Source organism: Eleutherodactylus coqui, chromosome 6, assembly GCF_035609145.1.
Source record: "Eleutherodactylus coqui strain aEleCoq1 chromosome 6, aEleCoq1.hap1, whole genome shotgun sequence".
In the NCBI taxonomy this organism is placed as follows: domain Eukaryota; kingdom Metazoa; phylum Chordata; class Amphibia; order Anura; family Eleutherodactylidae; genus Eleutherodactylus; species Eleutherodactylus coqui.
In genome coordinates this window covers 107,134,710-107,161,606 of record NC_089842.1, presented here as the reverse complement: position 1 = coordinate 107,161,606, position 26,897 = coordinate 107,134,710, and the positions used below count along the sequence as shown (strand labels likewise).

At 39.5% G+C, this 26,897-nt stretch overlaps 1 protein-coding gene across 1 annotated transcript in view; it reads right to left on the bottom strand.

Moving 5' to 3' along the window:
• CAMTA1 (calmodulin binding transcription activator 1) overlaps nucleotides 1-26,897 on the bottom strand; it is a 1,430,009-nt gene that overhangs the window by 567,134 nt on the left and 835,978 nt on the right. The window contains exon 5 of the mRNA XM_066607351.1: nucleotides 23,806-23,877. Coding sequence (XP_066463448.1) covers nucleotides 23,806-23,877 — 72 coding nt within the window. The remainder of the gene's footprint in view (nucleotides 1-23,805; nucleotides 23,878-26,897) is intronic.

Below are 26,897 nucleotides of genomic sequence, written 5' to 3'. Positions count from 1 at the left end.
GTGGCGAGCCGCAGGCGGGCAGATTTTAATACTCGGGTGACACCTGATCTTGCCAGCCACTCACTGCAGGGGGGTGGTATAGGGCTTGAACGTCGCAGGGGGAAGTTGTAATGCCTTCCCTGTCTTTCTATTGGCCAGAAAAGCGCGCTAACGTCTCAGAGATGAAAGTGAAAGTAACTCGAACATCGCGTGGTACTCGTCTTGAGTAACGAGCATCTCGAACACCCTAATACTCGAACGAGTATCAAGCTCGGACGAGTACGCTCGCTCATCTCTAGTAGTCACTCATCTACGAACAAGTGCATGTTTGCAGCTAATGGAGGCGGGAGGCCAGAAGAGATCTCTGGCCTACTCCACCTCTATTCTCTGAGGGGAACTGTTCACACCTGAGACTTTTGACTGCCTGAGAGGGTTAGGTGTGAGGTAGAATATAGAGTTTACAATATCTGTAGTGCATGTCACATTTCATAGAAATAGGAATATTAGGAGACTAACTCCTCCCCACCAGAGGTCTTAGAGTAGATTCAAAGCCGATGGCCACATTCTTGCTATCTCTAAATGCAATCAAATTGCAGTTGCTATCTCACAGGGCAACTATACTTTGAGCTCGATACACATGGCATGAACAGTCCAATCCCTGACTGGATGGCAGGGTCAACAAATTCCATTAGAGGATTCTGACCCCCTACAAAGCGCAACTGTAGCACCTCCGACCACAGTTCCATGCTATGTAACTATATATGATGGAAGTATGGTCAGATGAGCTACAAATGGGTTTTGCATTTGATTAGTTTGACCTGGTCATCAGCCCCACTTTCTGTAGCTCCTCTTACCACAGTTCCATCTTGGTATCATTTTATTTTTGACCAATAAGCTTAATATAACGAAGTTTAGATGGCGTATTTTAAAGGTGACCCGGCTTGTTTATGTGCTTTTCTCACATTTTTAAAGAAAGACGCATTGACTATTGTTACTTCTTGAACTCCATTTAAAGTAAATTTCTCTTGGTTCTATTTTCCCTGTGTGAATAAACAATAGAAATATCTTAAGCAAAGGAGCTCATTGACTTGTTTGTTCCCAATAAACTAAAGACAATTAACGGAGAACAGAACTGTTAATCTGTGCGGGAACAGCATTTGTTTCAATTAAAGTTGGCCTGTCTTCACTTATATACAGAAGTTGCTAAATATACACATAAACCTTGCTGTATATTCACCAGGTTACTTACAGAACAACTCAAGGCAGATAGGAAGAGTCTCCTATATGTTCATACTCCTAAAATTGTCTATAGGGGGCAGCGTAACAAGAGTGCAGATATAGTAATCAGTGCATTTATCGATGACCTCAGGGAGCGTCAACTATTTTATTCTGAGCCAGAATTGTGTTCAGAACACTTGTCACAGTGATCCCTCACAGCTCATGAGACATGAAACGGGAACTGAACTAGAAATATAAATACTGGAAATGGGGCTCTATAGCATAATTTAGAATGGGGTCTTATTCCCAAAAGACCACCATCCTCACCAATAATGTAATGATTATTATGGTCACTAATCTGTGTTCCTGTGTCTTATTTGTTTATGTGTCACCTCTTAAGACCTTGCATTGCAGAACATACCTTCTACATATAACCCCCTTCTACTTTTCGTGCCCATTATCTTTGAGGCTTCTTTAATATTACTGATAAAACAAAAACATGTATGCTTGTAGCTATGTTGATGTTTGATATTGGCTAATGAATATTGCAGAAAAATAGCAGTCAAATCATAATACCACAACACTACCTACAGTATGTTTGTATTGGCACAGACTGAACTGGTGTCTTAGACTTGTTTTCCATACAGACTTATCTTCTTGTTTCATAGAGGAAACTATAAATGATCAGTCTGTCCTTAATAAAAGCCCAACAACTCTGGAATCGGCTAGCTGACAACAGAACTATCACCAAAACGATGCAGGCTAGACTAAGAGCTCCTGGACTCCTTTACTCTTAATCTCCTACAATGAGTGATGGTCTATAGTTCATGAAAAGTCCCAAGTCTTAGATCTCAGAACAGTCTCTGTTTTGTGGTGTCTGTGTGGTTACAGGAACAGTAGAGTTATGTCCCAGCCCTAGTAATGCAAGTCCTCTGATGGTTAACACAAATGCCACCACTGGTTGACAGAGCAAAATTGCACCTCATTCAGGTGTTGATTTCAGAATTGGTGTTTCCAAATATATGTGAAGTCTTCACAGCCCTTTAACCTACCACCTCTGTTGTCAGATCCTTCAAATGCATCACCTCTCTAAGACCAATAGGCTTAGAGGGCCCATGGCTATCTGGGTGAACATATTCCATGCTTGTCAGTCCAAAGAGTGGTGTAGAACAGGGGCGTAACTATAGGGGATGCAGGGGATGTGGTTGCACCCAGGGCCAGGAGCCTTAGGGGCCCATAAGGCCTCTATTCTCCATATAGGTAGCCCAGTACTATGAGTAAAGCTTTATAGTTGGGGGCCCTGTTACAGGTTTTGCATTGGGGCCCAGGAGCTTCAAGTTACGCCTCTGGGGTAGACAGAGGGTCCACAGTAACTGTTACTCAAGGGCCCACATGCATCAGGAACCAGCCATGCTAACTTCTATAACAGTTTTGTAACACTTTTTTCTCTAAACATTGAAACCACAATTTAAGCACTTGTGGACAAAAAGGGGTGGCTTATCTGTTATTATGAAGAACAGCAATGATACAATGTGTTGCTCTAAAGCACCTTCTTTATTACACAGCATAATGAAGTGTTTCCAAAAACACAGTAAATAGAGGGAAATGGCTTAAAAAGACCCATAGTTATGTAGGAAAGCTGCCTTATAGCCTATAAATGTATGATTGCTATCTTTCTGCTATCTCTTTTCCATTTCTCTCACCCAATTGTTTATTTTCTTAATGTGTTTTAATGCCATTTAGTCTGCATATTTAAGTACCCACATTAGCATGCACAGCGATTACAATATTATGCACCTGGAAATGAGCAAGTGCCTAGTAATCAAAGTCTGCACAGATTGATTTTTTCTTCTCTACATAAAAAGGTTACTGACAGTGTTTTGAAAATACAAGTGATGCCAGTCTACACAAGCAGCGCACCCTACAACTGCTAATGCCGAAAGATGAGCCATTGGAAGATGGAGATGTTCATGGAGGGCTCATTTAACAACATATTATGATGGCTTCTTTAAGAATCAAGGACAGTAGTGTCATCAGACAGTTAAGGTAACTTTACATAACCTGTGAATGGAGGCCGAGCAAAGGTGGTGTAGCAAACAGCACTATACTATTAAAAAAGTAAATGATGGACCTATTATAAATCATGGAAGGTAAAAAAATATCCAGATCATGACAAGTCTTAATGGACTGCAAGGGATCAATCAGGAATTATTTGGATCTATTAGGAAATGGGCTTGTCATAATAATAACATTTAGATTCAACCATCATGGCTTCTGTTCTTGAGGGGGTTGTACCACAATTACATGTTATTCCCTATCCACAGGATGGGAAATAACTTGCTGATTAGCTGAGGTCTTACCGCTGAGACTCGCACTATTCCTGAGAACTGGGGTCCCGTTTCCCCTGTCCTTCTCACTATAGGAGTACTTGCACCCCTTGCAACGTGGAGGAGAATGAGTGGAGCGATGGTCACGCAAGTGCGCTGCTGTTTCATTAATTTTCAATAAGACTGAGGAGATAGCTGAGGTGCTCAGCCAATCAAAATCAGCTCTTTCAGTAGGCGGTGATTTAAAATCCCCGCCTGCTGATAGATCAGCACTACAGAGCTGGGGACAGCGAGGAGAAGCCCCAGCTGAGCCCCGGCAGCTGAAGCAAGGTGAGTATCTATTTTTTTTGCTTTTTACCGAACATTTACTGGATTTTCAGGGAAGGGCTTATATTTAAAGCCCTTCCCTGAAATCAATTGACGGGGTGCCAGCAGCAGAATCCTCTACCGCATTTGTCATGTATAACAGCTGCGGTAGAGAATTAAAGAATTCCTCTGCTGCATCTGTCACAGATGTGTCAGCAGGAAATTCTTTAAACTAGTGGGGATGAAGGAAACATCTGCTGCATGTGGCAGATGTGTTCTTTATCCCCGCGGGGGACACGGCAGCAGCGGAGAGGTAAGTTTATTTTTTATTTATTTTTTTTTTTACACTAAAATTTTTGTTTTTCAGGGAAGAGCTTATATGTAAAGCCCTTCCCTGAAAAACAATGCAGGTGTGTCGGCAGACCATTGGAAAACAATGCACAGACCTGCATTCACGCGTGTTTTTGCACGTACATGGGCGCGCACTCATGTACGCACCTATGTACGCACTAAAACACGCTCGTGTGAAGTCACCCTGATTCTGTATCCTGTGGATAGGGGATAACATGTAATTTTGGTACAATGGAGCCATGATTAATATAACAGATCCATTTTCAATGAAATCTCAATGAATACCGACAGATCCTATTGCCTATAATGGGGTGCAGCAAGTTTTTGCTTTGTTTATTTTGTTGTTCTATCCAAAACACCATAATACTGATGAAAACATGTGAACAAAGTCTTAGTTTCTTTCCATCAGTTTTCCATTGCTTGTTTGGGGCCAAAATACCACAGAATATTGCTATTCTCTATCCAGTAAAAAAAAAAGAAAAGGTGCATGAGAAACCCATTAATAGTCAAAGGGGATAAAATTAAAAGACCCTAAGGGATGGATCATAACAGATGAAAATCATAATGGATTATAAGGGATCAAGATAGATGATAATGAATTTGTCATATCTGTTACAAATCAAGTAAAAGAGAGGTCATAATACCGAAGAGAGCAAAATCCAAGTAGCAATAGTACACTCATTGTAATGATATGAAACTTTCTCTGTGTGATTGTAATATTAATATAAGTAAATGATTCTAATATCAGAGCAAAAGATAATTTATTGTGGAAAACTGACCCCTTGAGGGAGGCTCTAGTACCCTGGTGTACCGAATCTAGCTTGGATACAATATGTCATCCAGGCGGGCATGGAGGCTCTAGTACCCTGTTGTACCGAATCTAACTTGTATACAAGATGTGATATGGGTGGACATGGAGGCTCTAGTACCCTGTTGTACCTCCTCTAGCTTGGATACAAGATCTGATACGGGAGGGCATGGATGCTCTAGTACCCTGTTGTACCGCCTCTAGCTTGTATACAAGATCTGATACAGGAGGGCATGGATGCTCTAGTACCCCATTGTACCTCCTCTAGCTTGGATACAAGATCTGATACGGGAGGGCATGGATGCTCTAGTACCCTGTTGTACCACCTCTAGCTTGTATACAAGATCTGATATGGGTGGACATGGAGGCTCTAGTACCCTGTTGTACCTCCTCTAGCTTGTATACAAGATCTGATATGAGCGGGCATGAAGGTTTTAGGACCCTGTGATACAGGTGGGCATGGCGGCTCTAGTACCCCATTGTACTGCCTTTAGCTTGTATACAAGATGTGATATGGGCAGACATGGAGGCTCTAGTACTCTGTTGGGCCACCCCTAGATTGGATGTAAGATGTGATGTGGGGGGCATGGAGGCTCTAATACCTTGTTGTGTTGGCCTGTAACCCTTTCACTTCTGGAACGGTGACCTACACGTCTCACAGTGCAGTGAAGACTATTTTGAGTATATAGATTATTTCATGTAAACATTTCATGGCCACTGAGCTTTGTAGCATGTATTTCACATATAGCATGACTATGGTGGGGGAACTTTACACACTGAGCCCACTGAGGGATTTTCACCAGATGACAGCTCAGGAGCCTTCAGCAGTGACAGGAATAAGACAGCACATTGTGTGTCATTTGTAAGCTTATGTTAATGCTGGAGGGCCTTTGTGCCACCCTAGCTTATGCATCCCATAATTGCAACTCCTACGACCCCTATTGCTATGCCTCTGCTCAGGAAGGGTGCTGCAATCTGTACACTTGCACCTTAGCAATTCCAGTCAGTACCACAGACAATTGTCCAGTTTTCCACCTCCTAATGCCAACCCTGAAGACAGATCATGTCAGATGATAAGAGAATCCTAAGAGATCAAGATGGATAATGACGGATAAGGTTCTGTACTTTCAATCAAGGATTTTAGCATTTTTGACAACTACAATAGCCTGCCATCACAAATAACAGAACCCCCAACAAAAAGTCAATGGAGTCCATCAGTATTCACTGAAATGCATTTTTTTAAATAGTAAAAGTGATAATATTAATAAAATGTATTTTTTGTATATTTGTCTCATCCTCTTTGTCTATCCAAGAGTATTTTTTGCCTCAAAACTGGAAAAAAATTATACTTTAAAATGATGAGCAGGCTGATATAATGGCATTGCAGAAAGCAATTAAGTAACTGGGGGTCTTCCCTGCCTATTGAGCTGTGCTAAATTGAGGTTACGATTCAGTTATGGCAGGGTGGAATCTCAACCTGTGCTGTGGTAATAGAAGAGGATGTGATAGTATTGTAAAAAGAGCTGAACAAACAGCATGTCTAGAATATCAAGGTCAATGTGAGCGCCCCTTACCCAGCACAAGATGTGAGGCTCATGTGATCTGCCGGCTCACTGGAGATGTATGGATATGAGATAGATATGGAATTTCTATGTTATGCACAATGTCAATATGTACAAATATATATTTCTCCCTTGATGTTTGTTTTTTTTCGCAGCTTCTCTCACTTTTTTATTGCTCTACTTTTTTTTGCTTTTACTTTTTTCTCGAGAGAACAGAGGCCTCGCTAAAAATAAAAAATGGCTCTGTCTATATTTCATTTCTTTATATAAGCCTGACAAGGTATTTATGACCTATACCAGATAGATGACATAAGCTGTCAAGGAAAAAACCTGAAGGATGTATGATGCTTTTACATTCGCTGTCCTGACGCAGCGCTGCTGGTACTTATAACCTATCAACGGCCAAACAGGAGAAAGTGCAGCTCAAGTATTACAGTGCCTCAGTACAAATATTACTAAATGAAGCTACAGAAAACTGGTTAACCTATACAGTAAAGGTGGACACATCTTGGCTTCTCTTGCCTGCATAAGCATACAAGGAGGTTGATGTTGATGCCACCATGTACCGCACTACCTTACCAAAATTGAATTGTGCTATCATTGCTATGTTGTGGTGGACTGTCAAGATCCCATGGACACTAACTAGAGTTGTCAAGTTTAGCCCCAACATATTGTTATTGCATTGCTTTACATGTTGTTCGCTAATGCCATATATTTGAAGGTGCTGTCTATGCGATTGTCCCTGGGCCATAGGAAAGGACACCGTACAGGTTCCATCTTGGATGGAATCTGAGACTATTATTTGGGCTGCTGTCCATGCCTTATGGTCTGCCATTGTGACATATTAGCATGGAGTGTAATAGTGTCATTGAGCCTAAGATCCATTGGAATATGAGAGTCATATGCACTTTCCCGTGAGATTAGAGTTTGGTCCAGTGAGCATATACCTTAGTCAAAGACCCAAGGGCAGGCTTGAACTGGTCCACAGGGTAAAAGGTGAATCCCTGAGTGGGCTCCGAGTCATGTGAGCTTCACACAATCTGCACATATTGGGCAAATGGGAGTTTACCAATGCCTGTCTGCTGCATTCTCCATATACTTTAGTGGAAACAGGGCCACACACAAACACAGCCATCTTCCTATTGAAGTATAAGGAAAATGCAGCAGTGAGGAACTTGTAAATGGGGACCAGGTAAAATGTGCATGTAGCTATGCAGTGGGCCCGGAGAATTAATTTTACTGGTGGGCCCTGGGCACCACAGTCTGACACTGCCAAGGGATCCTGTGGATCATGATCTACTGCCTTGGCCTCTTGGACTGCGTAATGTAGCACTGTGTGCTACACATGCATTCCTGGTAAAGAGTTGTGGGTCTCGACCATTACCTGGAAGTCTACACTGTGGCCTGAGTGTTGCTAAGTGGAGCAGAGTTATTGGAAGTAACCTGGTCTTTTGTTCTGTTCAAGTGACTGCTCTGTGAATTAACAGGCACTGTAACCTATAAACTAAGTGCCCTGAAAAGAGACGAGGACCATTAAGCTGTGTGCCCTCTGTGAGAGACTGTTTCTTATCATTTTTAATTGCCATGCTAAGTGCCCTCTTAAAGATATTGTGACTGCCAGGCCTTTAACCTTTACTGTAACAGCTGTGATTGGTGCCTTGTATAGACTTTATAACCAACAAGCTTGTGCCCATAGTAGCTTTGTGTCTACCGTGAAGTAAAATATTCTTAAGTTTCCTGTTGGTGTCTGCATCAGTAACTGTGGAACCCTGCAATGGGTCATTAGCCTCAAACAGGAACTGATTCTCTTCCGAGCATGTTGCATCAGACTAACCACTAGGTATAAGATGGATGGATAGATGGATAGATAGATAAATATTTAACTTATAATACCTATAATATATTTTTAACGGCAATGACATATATAGATTAGAGAAAGCTCTGAAGCAAAGATCAAAATAGGTCCCCTATTATGGTGCCAGGTTTTGCCACCCAGGTCAGAAGGACCTGGCGTTTGTTTCCACATTAATTCTCCTTTAAAGACTCTTGAGCGAATTCCTTGCTCTTTATTAGCTAACAATGCAATTCCCTCATCAACCAGTAGCAAACAGGATAAAACCCAACAGGTCTAGTTTCCCCTGAGGAGCCCATAGCAGCACATGGTTTGCCACTACTGTATGTACATCCTTGTGTATAAATACTTCTCAAAGAAGTTTCATACCCCAATAATTTACCTCTAGAAGCATCTTCCGTTGAATACCCTGAACCCCACATAATGCCATTTACTGATCCTCACAAACCACATGGCGCTCTCTACAATTGGTCTAGTACAGACTCTCCATTCCTGAATCTTGGAGTATATAAAGGCTCATCAATTATGGAAAATAATCTAAAAATCATAACGAATAAAGAATAACTAGCAGTGAAATTGTTGCATGTGGCACATAAACTGCACTGCCCTTTCTAACTTATCAGGATAATGGATCGTCAATATCAGGAATCCCCATGTGGTAGAAAGGAAAGCGCTGAGCTGCGGGGAATAGACTTGCTGATTTAGCATTGTATTATAAGGTTCTAGACATTATACTCATCATGAACGTACTTAACAGCATATTAACCACTAATTGCAAATGTCACTGTCTCTCAAGGCACGAGCATCTCTCACTGCACTGATGCACAACTCACACTTACAGCAGTAACAGGGAAATTAAACCTAAAATACAAATTGCACCGACATAAAAGAGTGCCCTGTAGAATTCTATTCCAGGCAACAAAGTGATTCAGTTCTGAACTATTCAGCAACTCTAGGGGTCACAACTTTCTACAGTTCTTTGCAAACCAGAACAGGGGAGGGAGAACTGAGCTATAGTTTTTCATTAACACATTGGAGCTCATGTATCAAACTATGTAAAATATAAAGGGATATGGTGTTCTTGCTTACTTTTCCTCCTGGCTTGAGATATCCTGAGATGAGTGGTGCAAGATGACCAGCTTTGGACGAAAAAGGCAAAGAACTTTTGTACTACTCACAACGCCAGGCAGATAATGCAAATTGTTTTTTTAAGCTGGTAATCTTTTGTCACTCATCTCTGGATATCTCAATCCAAGAAGACGTAACTGGTGGAGCAAACCCACAATAGTGTTTAATTGCCTATGTCAAGGATAGCAGGACAGGGAAGACAGAAGATCGAGTTATTGTAGTAAAGAGGATGCAGAGATATTGCTCAACGAGACGGATGCCTTGCTTGATGCAGGTTAATGTAACATGGAGTGAAATAGTAAAAGCAACTGGTAGAATGGTGTAACCTTCCAAAATACAAAGTAGAAGCATCAAGGTGGGAAAGATTGAAAAAAAAGGTTTGGTACCGTGTAGCCAGTAGAGCAAAATGTGATTGTTCTCAGCAAGAGAAACCAAGTAATCTTGTAGTTATGATACCTACAGAAGAATATGATCTGGTTCGTACTCTGTCTTCATAGTCTTTTCAGATATGAACAAGAAAGGCATAGAAGATTTTAGGACAGGAAACCTTATGTTCTCTATCCCAGCATTACTGAAGAAGAGATCTTGTACCTCGAAACGTGGTTATTTGCTGGTTCTACTACAATAAATGAGAAGCTGGTTATAATCTTTCTGCCTTGACACTTCTACTTTGCATTTTGGAAGATTGCACCATTCTACCAGTTGTTTTTGTCCTTTTACTCCCTATCTCAAGCCAAAAGAAACTGTAAGTAAGAACACACCTGTACCATATGCAATTTTATAACGTAGCATCTACTGTCATGCCACCAGAGGTGGTTTTGAGAAATTGAATGGTCCTCACCCAAGTACCAACTTTCTGCTTTTGGAATCTCGAGTGACATACAGGTCAGCTTCTCCCCTCACCTTTACTGGACCTTCATTTCACAACTAACCCTGGCTTCACTTGGTGTATGGCATCCAATATTACTCCATTAGACAAGGGACTGGTTATAAGGGGTGCAGAGATAGCAGTTGTACCCAGACCCTGATTCCTTGATTGGAGCCAATTACCCTTATGCCATAGAAGGAGACACTAAGATTTATGCCATAGAAGTAGACACTGATTTGAAACAACACATGGTATATGGAGGCTATGGTACAGATTTTGCATTAGTTTCCAAGAGCTTCAAGTTACGCCTCTTACTACTTCTTAGCAGTTGTACCGCAAATTTCCCAGACTAGTTATCTACTAATTCCCATGCCTGTTTGTTAGAAAACAGTTACCAAACTAGATAGATTAGATGGATGGGCAACCGACTTACAGTATACATCTGGGCTTTTAATTAATTTCTCATGGCTATAAGAAAGCAATTAAATAATTTACAACCAATATACTGTATCATTTGTCATGTTTTATCACAACCCAAAACTCCACCCAGGAATGTGAAAGGTTAATGTTTTCATCTTCGAAAGACACTAACAGGAAGCTAACAATTTTAACTGCATACTGCATGTTAGAAGAATAAGAAACCATTTACTCAATGCACTTTAACATAATGCTCTGATCTATGGGAACAGCATGGTTAAGAAAAAGGATTGCCAAAATTCCAGGTTTGTGCCATCTGTTCAGCACAGGGCACCTCACTGTCCTGCAGTTCAGGGCAACCTCATGCCTTCAAATACAATTTACAATCAGCTGCCTGATTATCAGTACAGCCACAGTATAAAACTTACAGTGTGTGTATATATATATATATATATATATATATATATATATATATATATATATATACAGATCAAGTAGAAAACACAAGGTTTAGAGGTGAGGCCCCTACTAAATATTAGTAGCATATATTTCGATAATTGGTGCTTAAATATAACTTCTGCTTCCAGAAAGAAAGACTGCGTGAACCTCTCGTAGATCATGCAGTTACTATACATATTAGCTATGGGTTTCTTTCACCTTTGGCTTGAGCACAATGAAAATGGTTGCGCATGGCTTATCATACTTTACTAACAATTAGGAAACTTCCTCTGCTGTAGAATCCTCTTCCCCTTCTTTCTCATCTTCACTTCTGCTTTTTTAGTTGGTTTTTTTGCCTTATAAAATTCTAATAGGGGGGAATTACTATTGATTAATCCACATATCGGCTTGGGCATCATCCAACTGTATTAGGATTATTCTGATGCCAGGAGCTAGGAGGAAAGATGGCACAGAGTAAGGACCTTCTGTATTCTCCTTGCACCCTTAAGGAATTCCACTGGTCGAGAGACTTTGTCCATTTCCTCTATTGACATATGTCTACGTCTTAGGAATGAATGATTACAATATAAAGCTTCGGTTTTGCCAGGGTTCTCAGGTAAAATAGCTAAAAATGGCCCTTTGCTATGACCTAGGCAAGAGCTATGGCTCTACAAGAGAAATTGTGAGTTTATATATGATGATAGAAATTGATAGATATACAAAGTGATTTGCACACAATAGAATATTTGTCTGCAATGAAACTATCTTTTCTCACCAGTTTTTTTTGGAAAAGGGGGATGTCTTAGGACAATTGCTGTCCATAATGCATCTGCCTGTCTATGGCTGTCCATCACTGATGCAATCATAAAGAAAAAAAATATTGCACTTCCCTCTATTTTAACCATTTGATTTGTGGGAAAGGGGAAAAATAGAAAAATGTAGACCAAAAGTAGAACAATAAAACCCTTATCAATAAAAAATCCAAAAAGGTTCTGAAGCATCAATCTTTAAATTAGCTTTTATTTGTAGATCTGATGGAGTTTATAAATTGCACACCTTATGAACAATACAGTAGTTATTAAAGGGATTCTCTGGTGTCAAAAATTCCTATTCATGTGCCCTGTTAAAGGAAAAATGCTCAGAACTTCCATGTAAAACAAGAGAGACTTTCTTCCTGGAGGACTTATTTAAATGGGTGCTCTGTGCTGTTTTATGGAAGACTTGTCAATGGCTTCCCTAGCAATAACAGCTAATTAACTCATCATCGGGGGACTTTTTTCCTTTAAAGGGATTTTTCAAAATAGACAACCCCTTCAAATTACTGTTACATGTAGTACAACTTTTAACCATATATTAGTTTAGTTCCACAGCACACATACTGATTCTAAATTCCATTTTCATTCACAACCAGCTTAAAGGGGTTTTCCCACAACTTAAAATTGTTTCATAACCACTATGTCCTTCCTGTTTGCTTTCAACCAGGACATGTGACTACTACAGCCAATCACTGGCAACAGCAGTGACCTTCTAAAGCCAGTGATTGGCTGCAGCAGTCACGTGTCCTGATCATCAGCAATCTTGAAGGTTTTCCCACAATTTTAAGTTGTGGCAAAGCGCTTTTCATTCTGAATTTATCTTTAAGCTTAAAAGTAGAAGAAAATCAATACATTTCTGGAAATTAGTGCAAAAGCAAAATATTTACAAAATGTACTCAACATTTTAGGGAGATGAAAGGAAAGTAAACTTTTCCTTTAAGTATTCTTAGAACATGAGTTGATATTTAGTGCCAATTCAGAAATGAGGACAGCATATTGAGGTCCTCAAAGACCAAAGCGTACATCAACCAGGTCTGTGTTTTTTTTCCAAATTTCTCTTTGTCATAACCAAATACTTTAACTGCATCTATGGGAAGTGGTTATCACCTATGCAGCAAAAGGTTATTCATCAAATGGAGTTATTATCTCACTTGTGAGATCATATCACTTTGGGTTTTGTTGCTCGAAGGGCTGATTTATCGAGGAACAACTTATATTAGACACTGATGAATCCGCCCCCGCAGAAAAACACAGCGGGAACTGATGGTATCTCCTGGGAGAAACTATTGTGCATATGCCATGTGATTTACAATAGAGGGATGTTGATGTGTATAATGTTCAGCCAGCTTTCTATTCTGTGCCTCACAGTTGTAGTCTTTTAATATTAATATAGTATACCTTTACATGATATATTATAATTTAGATTCTACATAGTTTTCCTTCATCTGCAGTAGGGACCTCATAACATCATATACATAATATTCAATACATCTACAAAGCTGTATAAAAAAACTGGAAAAAATAGTGCCCTCCAGTGGTCAACTGAAAAGGCAAAATAGAGGCATTATCGCTTTCAACGCAATTAATTTGAAGGGAACCTTCTTTGGGTCTATTACAGTGATACAGAATGCAGCTTTATTTTCAACCAGACATGTTGTATCGAAATGTATATAGAATAGGCATCACTTGATTTTTATGCTGATCATTAGACTGTAGTCAATATTGAAATAAGATGTTTTAAAAGAAAACAGTGGAATTCTGCTATAAATTAACTTGATGTTTTTGGATATAATGGCGCTGTCACCATTAGAGTTCCTAAAAAATAGGACATTGATGTCTCCAAAACCTGCTTAATCCTTGAGATCTAGAGTACCTCCCTGACCACTAGTATACTTGGTCACTGATAGAGTTCTAGAAGAAAGTTCATTCACAAATTAGATAACAGACCAATGGTAAATTGACCCTATTGTGTGTTGATGCATTAAAGAAATACAGTAATGATGCATCAAATACTAGATCTTAAAACAATGCTCAGTGATCCTTGGGGTCAGTAGTAGCAGATGACAAATGATCTCCTAAAACAATGGTGCAGTACATTGGCTACATGAACTTCAAATGTCTTGAGATTCATGTACCCTGTTGGATTGTGTTATATGGATCTTGGGCTCAGAGAGTCAATTCTCACTTATGATCTTGCTAATGACTGATGTTCATTTCAGTGATATGCATAGAGGAAAGGTGGCCCTATAGCAGAAACATAAATCAGTCCCCAATTATGGTGGCCAGTTTTGCCACCCAGGACAGGAGGGCTTGGTGTTTGTTTCTCATTCCATATCCTTTTATAATGACCCTCTACCTCCTTGTTTGCTATCAATGCAGTTCCTCTGTGGATAGGGGTTCTGCATATGCTCTTGCTACCCAGTAGCAAAAGGGATAATGCAATCAGAGCTTAGCCCCCCTGTCTTTAAGGACTCCACATTTGTCTGCCTCTATGTTACATACACCCTTGTTTCATACCCTTGTATGGGCCAAGGGAATCAGTTTTCATATGCGAAATGCAACACCGCTGTTCTTACCAACAATAACCTATAATGCCCACGAAGATGGCTCCAAACCATGCCCCAAAGGGACTGCATTGTTAAAAAGTTAGAGCATATTAGAGCAAAAATCATCAGAACCCGCCAAATGTGACAGGTATGATCAACATTCCAACGTGAATGGGAGCCACTGATTGTCCACCAATATCTGCTATCAGAAGACACTCGGACATACTGGATTGGACAAGTCGCATTTCAACATGCCTGAGTTTGTTTTTTGTAATCAAAGTTAAGCTGGTATATTCCCCTTCCCTTTTCTCATTGAAATGACCATGAAGCTTGCCATAGGTAACAGTCACACCAAAGTCTCGATTCCTGAGAAGGTCCAAAGGTCCCTCTTCCACATAATAAGACTCCAGGATTATAAATGTTGCATGATCGATGTAAAACTCTGTTACAGATTTTGCATTGGAGTCCGGTTGGTTGAAGGTACTGTTCGAGTCGGATGATGAGGTCTGCCAGATATGTACAAACTCAGCTCTGCTGCATCAATTTGATAAACGATGCATTGTATCTTTAAATGAGAAAAATCTATACGTATCACTGATTTATCCTGCGGAATAAAGTCTTAATTGTCACACAGGCAGGAAACAGTGCGACCGACCCAGAATTAATCTGACTGGTGCTCCCCAGCGTTCATATTTTACTCTGTATATTGATCTGAATTATTTAACAAACTCAAACATAAGAGTACAGACTAATTCTAATTTGTGTTACTGGCTTTAATGATATAATGCTTCTAGCCTAGCGGATTCTAAATGTTGCCATTTTTTTCTCTGTACTTATGAAAAACGGTTTTGTGAATATTTCTTCAGGGTAATAAAAAGCCAAACATGGAAACATTAGTAAGTAAGCTGTTTAAATGATGAAACTGCTGGTTGGGCCCCTAGATGAGGGAAGAAAAAAAATTCTCGGCGAGATGAAAGTCTTGTTTTGTGAAGCTGGTGCGTTGTTTAACATCAGTTATGTGTCTCTGTTGAGCTGACTGCCACTCAGCCCCCGGGGCACACATGAAAGTTATCTCAATAAACAAACACACACTTGCTGCTTACAGAAGTAAATGCATTATCACTGTCCTCCTCCAGCACTGAGCCAAGGCCTAAGATCACGTTCCTTCTTCTTCGTGCTATGTAAACTAAATATTTGGTTGTGGATTAGGAGCGGAACCTATGGCAGCTTCATTGTAAGAGTGGAGCTCGATAACAGACAGTAGGGTTTGCAGTCCTGTGTTCACCACAGCGCCACACACTGGTAGCCAATGGAAACACAGTATGATTTCATTATGACTGAAATAAGGGCTCATGTTCACGTAGATCTTGTACAATGCCACTGTTGTGGCATGCCAGTTGCAAACAGAAAATGAGCCACAGTGATGTCAAGACATCAGCCCCGACCGTATATTTGGTGCATGCGCCCAGTCATTCAGTGCTGGACACTGATGAGTGCCTTCCGAAGGTCCCTGTGGTGTTGGGTTTTTTTAAATCCCTGGGTTCAGTGTATAATGTGCACTACTTCACAATCCTGCTACAGCATCTCCTGTGGTGTATAGACTGATTGGCCGACAGGGAGGTGTTTTCCTCAGCCAGCCAATCAGCCATAATGAAAGTGTATTTATTCTGGGCCCACCTCTACATGGGCGCTGGTTATTGTCCTGCCTGAGGTGTTTGATGGGGCAATGCACTCTTGTCAGCTAAGTATCTTTAACATCTTCCCTATCCTCCTTCTAGGGACCGATTAGGCTCCTTGGGTTTCTGACGTAGGGCTGCCCCCATTAGGGAGACTGCCTGGCTTCTAGGCAAGGCCTGTTACATGAAAGTTGGTTAGGGATAGCGTTCCCTTCCCTGTTTTTCTATAGCTGTTATTTGCTCTATTTTGTGTTTGCTGCATTTTGGTGATATAATATATATATATCTATATTTATTCATTGAGGACATTAAATACGTCTTGGTCTGACATGTTGGTGATGTCCATAAAGGACACAGTACTTGCACCCTCTACAAACATTACAGCCACATGGATTCTCTATGTCTCTGCCTCTGTATAGGGCCTCCATAAAGCACCACATTCCCATCTAAAAGTAATACCTCCACAGTATAGCATGTGTTGCTCCACACAGTGTTTATCTGTATATATTCAATTGAAAATATCTCCGTATGATTGCATAAAATAAGGTACAAACAGAGATATACTGTGTTTCCCCCAAAATAAGCCCTACCCTGAAAGTAAGCTTTAGTTACACTACATTAAAAAAAGGAATACATTACCTAGCAGTCTTGGACCAGGTCCTTCCTGCTGCTCTCCAGAGGTTGGACGCAGTTCTCGCCACTCATACAATATCACTTCCTCATTACATGATTCATAAATCCCGCCTCCAGGAAGTGATGGCTGTGATTGGCTTTTTGACCTTTGCTCAGCCTATCATTGCAGCGCTCGATGTACCAATCACAGCCATTGCATTGGTTCATCCAGCGCTACATTGATTGGCTGAGCAGCGATTGAAGAATCAATCACAGCCATTGCTTCTTGAAGGGGGGATTTATGAATCCCATAACCAGGAAGCCATGTTGCATGAGCACCCAAGGACTGTGAGCACCGAAGACCTCTAGAGGGCAGTGGAAGGGACCTGGAAAGAGCCTGCTAGGTAAGTATAATAAGACATCCCCCCAAAATAAGACTTAGTGCTTCTTTTGGGGCAAAAATTAATATAAGACAGGGTCTTATTTTGGGGTAAACATGGTATTATGGACCCATCATAGGCCATAGGTGTCTGTGAAAACAAGAATTAGTGATTAAATGCTTAGGCAACTCCCAACCATAGCTCAATGGTATAACATGGTCATAATAATTTCTTGCAAAAAAAATTGTCTGTAAAAACCGGTGAATGTCCTGAAATATTTAATAAAATATGGAATAAATAGTATAACTCCTCAAACACTGTTTTTACTCAAAGTGCCCTTCATTATCTTCAAGCATCTTCATTTAGCATATTTATAGTATTGTCAGATAATACAACAAGGCATAAACACTGCCTTCTAATTATTTTTGACAAATCAATATTTAGACTCCATTGTACTATAATCCCTATATCAAATGTATTCTTAAAAGCTCGGATTTAACCCTTTCTCTCTTACCTTTTCTCCTAGACTATTTCGATGTATACACTAAAACTGTCCATATTTAAGGAATAAAATATCTGTAGTATTGTAATTCATAATTTTGTTACAGTCAAACCTATTATGCTTATACAATGTATAAGAATGTAACTGCACCTGTTTGTATTAGCGGAACATGTAATTCTTCAATAAAATGAGTTTAAAATTTAAGAAGAATCACATGTCAGATGTAGTCTGAGTCTGTCATTTGGCATCATGTTCTACAATGGTGTTCCAATATGAAAATGTATTGTCAGTAGAATTGGTTTCCTGAAATGCTAACCTTGTTAGAAAATTTCCTTACAGAAGTTATTATTTTTTATTTGGGCATATCTGCTTTGTCATCATCCATGGGGAAGCTTCACAAACAGTAGCCTTATTATCGCTAGATCTTTGGTCACCATCATCTAACTGGATGAGCATTGGACTGTATACATGTGGTAGAATTGGCATCACCATTGGAGCACTTATACTACCGTGTTTCCCTAAAAATAAGACGCTGTCTTATAATAATTTTTTTCCCAAAAGAGGCACAGTGTCTTATTTTTGGGGAGGGCTTATACTCACCTAGCCACCGGCATCTTGGTCCCTCGTGCTGGCCTCACCGACGCTGTGGCAGGCTGCAGTGTAATCCGCATCTTTGACAGAGGATTCTCTTTTTGGCAACAGGGCTTTGAATACCCCACTTCCAGCAGGCAGATGCTGTGATTGGATCGAGCGATAGCCAATCAGAGTCGGCGCTTGATGAACCAATCACAGCCATTCAGTGATGTCATTCACTGAATGGCTGTGAATGATCTCGTGCCAGCTCTGATTAGCTAGCGCTTGATCCAATCACAGTGTTTACTTGCTGGAGGTGGGGTAGTCAAAGCCCCATTACCAAGAAAAAAATCCTCTGTCAGCACTACGGATTACACTGCAGCCTGCCACAGCGCTGGTGAGGCCAGCGCGAGGGACCAAGATACTGGCGGCTGGGGGAGTATTGCTGTTTTTTTTTTACCTAGTGTAGCTAGGGCTTAGATTTCGGGGAAACACGGTGTGAGTTGTCATCTAGTATTCATCATATGTAGTCTTCCATAGGACTGCCAGTATGCCTATACAATAAAATTGCAAATTACTACATCTGCAAAAAAAGCATCTTTGCAAATATGAACCACATAAAACTAATAGAACACAAGGTATACCCTCTACAACACTGAAGCAGTCCTATGTAATGTAATGTTTGCTTTTAGTGTATTCACACCCAGAGGCTCCAGTATGTACGTCAATAGACGGCTCAGCCTGTGCTGCCGCAGGAGGACACTGCTCTGACTTTAGTTTGTCCAATATTTCACATTCTGCAGTACCTTGTGGGATTAGGAACAATAATACTGGTTGTGGCCATTAACTCGCTCTTTTGTGATTTTCCATTTCCCATTAAGTTTCAGTGCATTTGTTTCCAAGCTGCTAGCACCAGGGTGTGGAGATGACTCTGATACTGTACAGCACACAAAAGTCTGACAAATTACGATGGCAAAGTTATGCCGACACATTTTAATGTAGTAGAATGGAATCTTCAGCGCCAGAGCATTGCATTAATTGGACAAATGACCATCACATGTCCTGTGCATTAATGGTACAGCATGTAATACAAAATATATGGTAAAGAACCCAAACACATCCATCTATCTATCTCATATCTATCTATCTATCCATCCATCTATCTCATATCTATCTATCTCGTATCTATCTATCTCGTATCTATCTATCTCATATCTATCTATCTCATATCTATCTATCTATCTCATATCTATCTATCTATCTCATATCTATATCTTTCTATCTCATATCCACCCATCTATCTATCTCATATCTATCTATCTAATATCTATCTATCTCATATCTATATCTTTCTATCTCATATCTATCCATCTATCTATCTAATATCTATCTATCTAATATCTATCTATCTATCTATCTATCTGACATACTATGAGCCATTTGTTATATGGATATCTTCTTATATGGTTGAGGAATCATAGGACCCCCTTAAGCATAGGGCCCTGGCGAAATCTCATTAGTATTAACGGATGTGTTTAATAATACAAGTGGACTGAATAATCTGTGCTTTAGGGGTTGCTATAAATCTCAATGGCATATGTTTTATGTGAGTAATAAACATCAATATGTATGTACAGTATGATATACTGTGCAGTAACGCAAGAGACTCCTAGCAGCAGTGAGAACCTTATACTGCGCAATTACCCAACATAATTCAGTCCTAATAATTTCTTTAAAAAATACACATATTTTTTGCCATGAAGTTAATATTAATGCTTTTATTTCCAACCAGACATATTTCAATTTTTTTTTATAATCAAAAGATATTGCAGAACAGTGAGTGACATCTTGAATTGTAAAAAATGTATATATATTTCTATTTGCGCAATTTGCATAATGGATAATTTGTCTTATTTGTATATCTTTCTCTCCTCTTCTTATCTTGTCCATATAATCAGTAGTGTCCTGGGCACAATATAAATATTTACAACAGTTGAATTAACAAAACCACTAAAAAATATTTCATGGAATCAGTATTAGTTTAACTGAATCTCGCAGTTTTTCCTCATAGTTTCAGAATGATAGATATTATAAGGTTTTCATGGCTGAATCATAAGCACAATATATGGGACCACAATAACAATGACATCTAACTTATCATCTACAGTAATACTAAAAACACACTTATATATTATGTATTTAATATTTATTATGTTTTTTGTGTGTGCTTGACACTGCAAAATCATCAAAAGGAAAAAATAAAGAAATAAGTCAAAGGTTCCGCCGCAGATCGGCTTAAAATTTCCTTGTAGAATTTATCATTTTTTTGTTGGGCATATCAGCTTTGTCATCCTCCATTGGGGAAACTAAAAGCTGAAAGCCGGGCAGCTGAGCAGAAACTGAACGAACTTCCAACCTGAGACGGAGCCTCGGGGATTCCCCTTCCCTGCTCCCTGAATAGAGCAGGAAAACAGAACCACAGGCGCAGATATGAAACCACCCATAATTGGTTCTGGGATGACCTTTGAATGTTGAAAATATTGTGGGCCTGATTTACTATTGAAAATTCAACAGTTTTCTAGAATAAATTGTGCCAGAAAATTGGCAAATGTGCTTTGCTTTACATTTATTATGTATTTTAGACACATTTTTTGGCATGTACAACATAGACGCATTCCTTAATAAAAAAAAGGGGGTGTTGACTAGATGCGACCATGTACACAAAAATTGCACCAAAAAGGCACAATTTCTGCCATAAACTAAGCCATCTCATAGGCAATATAAAGAAAGACCAAATAGTATTTTTAACCCCTTAAGGACCAAGCTGTTTTGTACCTTAAGGACCAGACACTTTTTAGGGATTTTACCCATGTGGTGGTTTTACTGTCCTATGTTATTTCCTTTAGCTACCAAAATTATTTTTACAGCATTTTTTTTCCACAACATATGGGGCGATTTTTAAAATATCTTTTTCACTGACTTTTTTTTTCTGTTTTTTAGTTTTATTGGGGGTAAAATACTAAAAAAAAATATTTTTTTAACATTTATAATAATTTTTTTTTGAATTTAGTATATTAATGGTAAAATAAAGTATGGGAATGGGTTCCTCTATTTGTTTCGGACGTTTTGATATATAGTATGTATGGTTTTGGTTTACAGGGCGCATACGGCGACGGTTCTGGTTGGCGTCGGCTTTGTCTTATTTTCTTTCTTATGTATATATTGTTGTTTTATTCTGTTTTTTTTATTTACTGATGTATGTAATCATGTTTTTTACTATCTATGTTGCCCAATGACGTCATATAAGACCTCTGGGGAACATTCATATTTTTTTTTTTGACACTTTCCCACTGTAGCTGGGGCATCCATAGGAGCCCCAGTTACAGGGAAAACATCCCATGTAGTAACATTAGTCACTGGCAGAGCTGTCCAAGGTCTAGTATGACCCTCCAGCTCTGATGTAGCAGGGAACCCCTGTGGTCACATTACCCCCCGGGCTCCCGTAGTGAAAGTTACACTTTACTTTCACTTTCTAGTACACAGTGCTCATTGAGCGATGTGTTCTTGGGGAAGGAAAAGGCAGGATGGGTTAAATACCCCTCCTGCTTTCTCCTCAGGGTTATCAGCAGTTACTAACAGCTGATAACCCGTCCTGCCTCTAATTGATTGCAGAGGAAGAAGGCTTAAAGCGCCACCGTAATTTTACTATCGGCGGGGCTTTAAGCCCAGGACCAGGGGCCATATATTTACAGCACCTGGTCCTTAATGGGTTAGAATTCAACAGATTTATTATTCAGCAGAGTCACTGTGATAACTGCTGCTTTTTAAGACTGTCTAGTCTAAGTTTGCACTACCTCTGTATGTTGAAACCATAACTCTATGGAAAATTGGAAATTGGTTCCAAAGCCCAAAAATGTCAACCAAAAGTCAGGAAGGTCAAAGAAATTTAATAAGGATTAATGAAAAGTGAACATATAACTAATATAGATAAAGGAGGCCCTGATGTATAAGAGTCAGGAAGAGCTGCTAGAAAATGGAAATCACTTTCTATGGTGACTACAGGTGCTTCTTCACAGTAGGTACATTACATATTGTGTAGCAGAAAATAACATGGAGCTGCCCCTATTTGTTGTCCAAAAGAGCAGCTCATCCTGGTACATGAACATGTAGTACTAATACTGTACTATTAAGAGGCACTACTAGACAGCCAATCAGTTCATGTACTTCACTAATACAGGTGTTTTACCAGTGAAATGCCCATGCAGATTGGTAAGATCTTCCAGTAAAGTGTATGTGTCAATATCTAACACCGTACTGTATGTTGAATCTGATTATAAGTGAGCAAAGGCCATATTATGCTAAAAGTATTGTATCCTGAGTTCATTCTAACTTGAGGGATCAATGTAATAATTTTGTAAATTGATAAAGTTGAAACATAAAATATTGTAAATAATATTGTTTCACTTGTGCTACTTCAACAAAGCGTGTCCATATTTTTTAACCTACAAGGAGATAACTATGCTAATGTATAGTACTACTCATTTTCATAAAAGTTTGGCTACCCTCTTCAGTTCAGTTACATCGGCTTGTTTCTGAAACTTGCATTCTACTAGTAGAGAGGAATAATTATAGTTAAAGAAAGTATAAAATTTGGACAAATTACGAAAACAATAAAAAATTTACACCAACTGTACAAAAATCCATGCATTCAAGACAAACAGTAGCCAGACTATTATGAAAAGGTGTAATAAATACAATATATAATATTATTGTATCCAGTTTTATATTAATGAGAAATGGAACTTTAAAAAATGTAATTTCTATAGGGATAAATACTATTTATGTTGAAATAAATGTAAAAAAGCAAACAAACCCCCTAACATTTTTCAGTACAATATAACAGTTGATTAATTAGTTTTAAGTGAGTCTAAGGTGGACAGCAAACATGCATTACTATCAACAAAGACTGAAACCGCATTGCAAACCGATTCTTAAAAATACCACCTACTAACCAAATGCTGGACATACTGTATGATCGGCCACAGACGACTCAAAGGCTACGACATCCCTTAGAACCCTACGACTTCACAAGTTCTCAAACACATGATACTGATTCACCAAATGGTTATCAAAGCCTTATATGGTCAACACACTTCTGTTAACCATCAAAACACAAATAATTTTTAAAAACTTTTCCAAAATGTATTCTACCAAGCCCACTTGTATCATCATCATCAATATATATATATCACCATGAAAAGGATCAAAAAACAAACCAAATCAAAAAACTCAATATAACAGATGTACAACTTTCTCCAGAGTCAAACTTTTTGTAACAAGACTCAAACCTCCATTGAGGACCTATCTTAAGATGCCACCATAGCAGCCAACCACCATGCTGCTCCATACTAATAGACAGTTCTATAAAATGATCCAAGTGTTCTTACCTGTAGAAGCCAGTAACACCTTCTGTGGAAAGTTGGGATGATGGACGAATGAACGTAGCAGCCATATAGACACTGGAATAAAACAAAAAGACAACAATATTACTAATGCAACGTACAACAAATAGAAAACAAGGCTCTGGCGTAACATGTGGCAACCAATCACATTCTTACCCTGGGAATAACTGATAAACTGCTACACCTACTGCAGATCCTGAGGAGGCGAAGCATGACATCTGGATTCTTCTTTCATGTTTTTTGCTTCCCTGTGTCATGCACCGCCTCCTCTATAACATAGTAGGCCTCATTTATAAAATTATAAACCCAGCCTCGCTGCCTATAGCAATCAGTTGTTCTTTTGGATGTCTTTGATAAATTAGGTCCAAAAAGAGTCAAAAATACAATTTTTAATTTAGCAAACTTCTTTCTTACTGCTCCACATGGTCATTTTTATGGTCTGTATCCAAAATGATTGCTCAGATTGCAGATTAAGGGCTTCTTCAGACGACCATATTTGCACGTGTAAAAATTCACACGCAATACACAGAGAATAAAACCCATTGGTTCGTTCTCATGAATCTTTTTTGCGTGTTCCCCGCACACAAAAGAGTAAGACCTGCTCTATTTTTCTGTGTATTTGCACATCAAGGGTCCCATAGAAGTCTATGGGAGGAGCACAAATACAGTGTCAATACCTGCGCAAATGTGTAATATGCTGGGGAAAAGACCACATCTGGACCTCATTAAGCTAAATAACATTTTAAATCAGTAGGGGGGTGTGTTTACTCATTCATGTGCACAAATTATACAGTACTATGCGCCGATACATCTGCAAAAAGGACTCATTGATTCGCAAATATGTTGAGCTGAAGCAAGCGTATTTGCGCATATGGTCATCTGAGGAAGCCTTTAGGAAGAGACATTGAAGAAGGGCGGTGACAATTTCTATTTCATTTTTTCATTCATGCAGACAAATTAAAAAGGGGCATGAGATAGCGTGGTCAGGAGTGAAATTATACGGGTGCATAGGCTGCAGTAGCACCGGGATCCCGCAGCTTACAGCTCTGCTCATAATTGTGTTGGGTGTATGAACAGGGTAAACTGATATGCTGACTGTTCCCATGCACATAGGTGATGCTAGAGTGTCCTTTTGGCATATGCTGAATCAGTTTGCAACAATATACCTTTTTTCACTGTATAGGAAAGCATACGTTTATTTTGCGGGATCCCACTGATCCTGAGAATGAAAGAACCAGAATCAGCATTGTGGTTCCTTCACAATCGTTCCCTGCACAGTTGCACCACGGCCAACTGCTGTGCAGGGAAATAGTAGCACAGCTCCATTTAAGTGAAGGGACTGTGCTGAAGTTCGCTGCAAAGTCAGGTGGCCTGGAGACGGAGGATAGATGAGGGACTGGATCATACTGCAGCTCCCTCATTCTCAGTATCAATGAAATCCCACAGGTTGGACCTCCACCGATCAAAAAGTGATGGCATGTCCTAGCGATTGTTGGGGAACCCTGTTACAAATTGTGCATCGTATCCTAGATGTTTTTCATGTTATGCCTCTACAATATTCGCCATATAACAAGCAATTAGGGATGTAATTTCCCTTACGCCTTTTTTTTCTACAATTATGTGTGCCATAGATCTCTGTACAGGAAATGTGTTTTTGTGCCATGTGGTACTTCTAAGTTTATCCAAAAGAAAGTCATGACCTTCAATATTAGATGTAGGTGGCAGCTCAAATTTATGACACGGATATATTTCTCATCATAGGCAGAGAAGTTATTGAACTACTGCCCTTTCCTGGCTCCCTGGCTCGATTTCCCTGCAGATTTTCAAACTTACAGTCCAGATCAAACTTCTAGTTGAAGAAACTTGGCTTTTCAAATTTTGTGCAGGAAAATCATTAATCATGGCTGGCATTCTTCATTCTATTGCTTTGCTCAGGGTAAATAATTCTCTCCAGCAGAGTTTCATGTCGCGCCTTTTTTTTTATTTTACATTTAATTGCGCAAGGTGTTTTTCCCTTTCCCTCAGACATTAAAATGATTTGTGAAAATATAGATGCTCTGTGCTACATGTTCATTAGTCATTTAATGGTGTTGTAACTCAGGGTGGTTTTTCGAGCTGCTTGTCTTTTGGGTATGCAAGGGGAGAAAAAAAAAATTACATTTTGTGCTCATCAGTGTAAAATGTACATGCTCACGGCTTCAGTAAATTGTAAATGAGGATTAGAGCAGAATCAAAGAGTGACTGTAGACCCCAAGCCAAACTCAATTGTGTACATACCCATATTGTGCGTAAGAGCAAGAGAACAAAGCACTCATCCATAAGCACAAGGCCAAATTCCTTTTCTCTTTTTCTTTAAATACGCAGTTATAAACAATGTGTTATTTTCTTTTAATTGTCATGTTGATTAAAGAGATGCAAACAAATGACCCAGGAGGCCAACTAATTTTAACGGACTGTCTACTTTGGTTAATTCATTTTTGTTAGAAGCATTCCCACAAATAGGTTGATCCAGGGATGTCCCGTTAAAGGGACCCCAGAAATCAACTGCAATCTATGGTGTAAGCTGGTGGCTTTTTCCTGCAGTGCCTCCACAGGAGAAATAAGGCATTACACTGTTCTCATTACAATAATGGGCTGTTCATGTAATGTACCGACTTGAATAGTCCACTAGTTTGTAAAATACTCTTTGCAGTTGCTCTTTACTCTGGGTAGTTGATGTAGGTTCCAGGCTAGGAATTCTCATCTATGAACTCAGAATTTCCTAATGCAGGATTTAAAAAAGGTTTATTTTTGTCCCACCTTTGAGTGTTAGGGCTCATTCACAGGGCTGTATTCGTACAATGATGCAAGTATCTCACAGCATTGCAGCATCTCAGCCCATTCGCTCTACTGGCAGAGAGGCGGCAGAGATTCCGTAGGGCTGTGATTAGCACTGCGCCTGCTTGGGATTCTGACGTCATGGACATGCGCAGTGTAATTTTTTTTTTTCTACTAATTTCCAGCTCTGTGCAGAGTGGCGCAGCATATAAAACACTGTGCATTCACAGGCATTGTGAAGGGGCAGTGTTTCAATGCAC